Genomic DNA, 3,138 nt, shown 5'->3' on the forward strand with positions numbered 1-3,138 from the left:
TAAAACTACATTATAGATTCAAAATAAAACCAGCAAGAGGGGAAAAAAAAATATTTTTAAGAACGAACTTAATTCAGAAATGTTTCAGGAATGTTGACGAGATGTTTTTCTCTAAACAAGTGAGTCCTCGCCGAGTGTTGTCTCCTCCGCTCCGATTGTTCATCCACACGGGCCTGTCCTTTCACTCCTTGTCGCGTTTTATTTATTTATTTTTTTAAAAGTTTTATTTTATGCTGAAAAGCCGGCCTCAGAAGTTGAGGTGCTGTAGGTCTATGGTGCACAGTGTGCTTGTGAATAAGTCGAAGTCCTCCTCGGAGAAGTCCACCGGGCTGTCCAGGGAGCTCTGCAGGCTGGGTGACAGGCATGCGTCCCCGGCAAAGAAGGTCAAGTCGGGGAGCGCGGTTGAAGATGACGAGGAAGAGGCTGCAGCAGGAGGAGCAGATGAGGCGGCGGGGGCGATAGAGGAGTCCCGCTGTTCGGGGAATGATGGGTCGGACGCTGCTGCCGCCGCTGCAGGCCCGGCCTCGCTCAGCTGCATCAGGCCGGGGTTCTCTGCGGAGTTCGTGGCGGTGAACGCCGGCGGGGAGTGGTGAGACGCAGCAGAGTCGGAGGAGCCAGGTGCCCCGGGCAGCGGTGGGCGTTCGGGAAGGCTCAAACGGCCTCCCTCCTCCGGCGTGGGTTGTGCATTGTCCCCGCTGTCATTAGCGTAGGCGGTGGAAGCAGCGGAAGATGGATTGCCGCCCCCCAGCTCGCCCTCCGATGCAGCCTCCCCGGTCCCAGAAGCTTCCAGCGGCTGGCTCGAGTACGGGGAGGAAGCATCGGCGCCTTCGAGCGGCTCAAACCCGCCCGGGTCGCCGGGTTCGTGGCTTCCTCCACTGCCGTCCCTGTGGTGCGTGGTCTGGCGCTTGTGTTTCATCCGCCGGTTCTGGAACCAAACTTTAACCTGGCGCTCGGTGAGATCCAAAAGAGCCGCGATCTCCACCCTCCTTGGCCGGCATAGGTACTTGTTGAAGTGGAACTCTTTCTCCAGCTCCAGCAGCTGGGTGTTGGTGTACGCGGTACGCAGCCGGCGAGACCCGGCTCCTCCACCGTCCAGACCTGCCTGGCTCGGATCTGCATGAAAGCAAAGACAAATGGAGACGCACAGAGAAAAATTACGTGAACGATTTATTGCGCAAAATGTAATCTTTTATTTTCATTTTATATTTCATTTAAACTTTGCATTTTAATCTACTCCATGAGGACCGCGTAAAACCTCTTCAGTTTTATTGCGTGCGAGAAATAATTTTCTCCAGCATCTAGCTGCAATCCCCTCGGCTCTTCTGTGCGTAATAAAACACAAAAAGTCTCATAAAAATACACCTTCCAATTACAGTGGCAGCCAGAGTCATAACTGTAAGAACAGCCGATTTGGTGCTTGTAAAAAGGAAAGAAAAAAATGAAAAAGGGAGACACAAAGTACAGATAAAGACAGATGATGAGAGTGTGTTTCTCTCTCCTGTAAATCCTGGAGTGCGGCGAGCCTGCTGTGAGGGGCTGCGGCGTGTGATCAGAGAAATGTAAAGAGAGGCACCTAAATAAATCACGGGAGTGGAAGGAAATGTCTGTGGAAATGTGGGAATGTCGATGTGAAACGAACGTGGCGGAATCTGTCAAGCAACATAACTAAAACCCTGAATATGTTTTTTTGAATGAGATCAGAAACGGCAGGAAATTGGCCGAGAAAGGAAGAAATAAGAATTTCCATTAGAAATGAATGGGGCTGTGATTTTTTTTTTTTTTTTTTTTTTTGTGTGTGTGGAGAAGCAGGAAGAAAAAAAAAAAAAAAAAAGGAATGCACTGATTGTAATGGAGGTCAGTGGGAGAGACAGAAATGACCTAAGCTCCAGAAAATCAAATTGTGTGCAGTGTATTTCCTGTGTGGATGTAGCTTATAGCACCCCTCCCCAACCCCCACCATATTTTGTCCACTCGCTTTGCCTCGCCATTATTTCCCCCTACCTCCATCCAATATGGCGACCATCTCAGTTGTGTTATGAATATATAATACCAGGATGATGCTGCTGCTGCTGCTGCTCTGAAAGCACACCGAATAAAGTAAATGATACCGGCGGCTGCAACAATCAAATGCAGAGTGGATAAAGTAAAAATGAAAACAGTGCCCCTTTGTGCGTATTTACGCATGATATAATGGAATTCATTTAGGACATTTGAGCTATAGAATGTGGAGAAATGCACTATGCTGGCGTGGAAGGTCTGCACTCTGCATATCAGTATAGCTGAGCTGTAGCTACACATTATTCATTTTAATGACTGGGATTGGGATTTGTGTGAGGTGTTTATTTTAGCTTTTTTTTTTAAATGCATGATGAAAGAGTGTGCAAACCACTGCAGCATAATGCAGTGGTCTAGATATGGCTTCCCTGTTGACACAGCATCACAGCACTGCACAATACACACACACACTGAGGGAGAAAAGACAATGTCATCCAACTAAATCCATGCAATGCGTAATAATGGCTTATTTCTCAAATTGCGATGCAAATGGAAAATCATAGGGCATGCTGCAAACACTTTCCACAACACACACACACACACATAAAAATACACATGCATATTGCCCCCCTTGCATCCCAGCGTACCGACCTGTGGGTGACTCGATTCCCGTCGAAGCGTACCCAGAGGCGGTTGGTGATGGGGAGGATGAGGCGGGGGGGATTGTGGAACCGCCACCGCCAGAGCTGCTTCCAGGCTTGGGGCACTTCTTGGATGATTTCTTCTCCTTCATCCAGGGGAACTCGTGCGCCAGCGGACCGGTCGCGGTGCCCGTGCCCGGTCCAGGGGCCTGCCCGCCCGGGCAGGGCTGCTGGGCGGCTCGGTGGTGCGTCTGGAGGCCATTAGTGGCGGAGGTTCTCCGGTTCTGTTGGCTCCTAGCAGCCGGTCTCGGCTGGCTGGCTGTGCAGGGGCTGAGGCTGGGGATGGTGTGCTCGAAGGGAGGCGGAATTACTGTCGACTCCTTGATTGATGAAGTTTGAAATGACTCCAGGACGGCGGGGAAGGACGTCAGGCACTCTGCTAGGGACGGCTGGCTGTTTATAAAACCGATCTCCCTCTCAAATTCAAAATTCATAGCTCCCT

General features: G+C 50.2%; 1 protein-coding gene across 1 annotated transcript; it reads right to left on the reverse strand.

Moving 5' to 3' along the window:
- Nucleotides 1-247: 247 nt before the first annotated feature.
- Nucleotides 248-3,138, reverse strand: hoxb2a (homeobox B2a; the record flags this gene model as incomplete). Its single annotated transcript, XM_084570349.1, has 2 exons — nt 2,647-3,138; nt 248-1,113 (listed from the first exon to the last, which is right to left on the reverse strand). The coding sequence occupies exons 1-2, from the start codon at nt 3,128-3,130 to the stop codon at nt 248-250; spliced, it is 1,350 nt and encodes a 449-aa protein (XP_084426475.1). The 5' UTR covers nt 3,131-3,138.

Source organism: Chelon labrosus, assembly GCF_963514085.1.
Source record: "Chelon labrosus genome assembly, chromosome: 21".
Classification (NCBI taxonomy): Eukaryota; Metazoa; Chordata; class Actinopteri; order Mugiliformes; family Mugilidae; genus Chelon; species Chelon labrosus.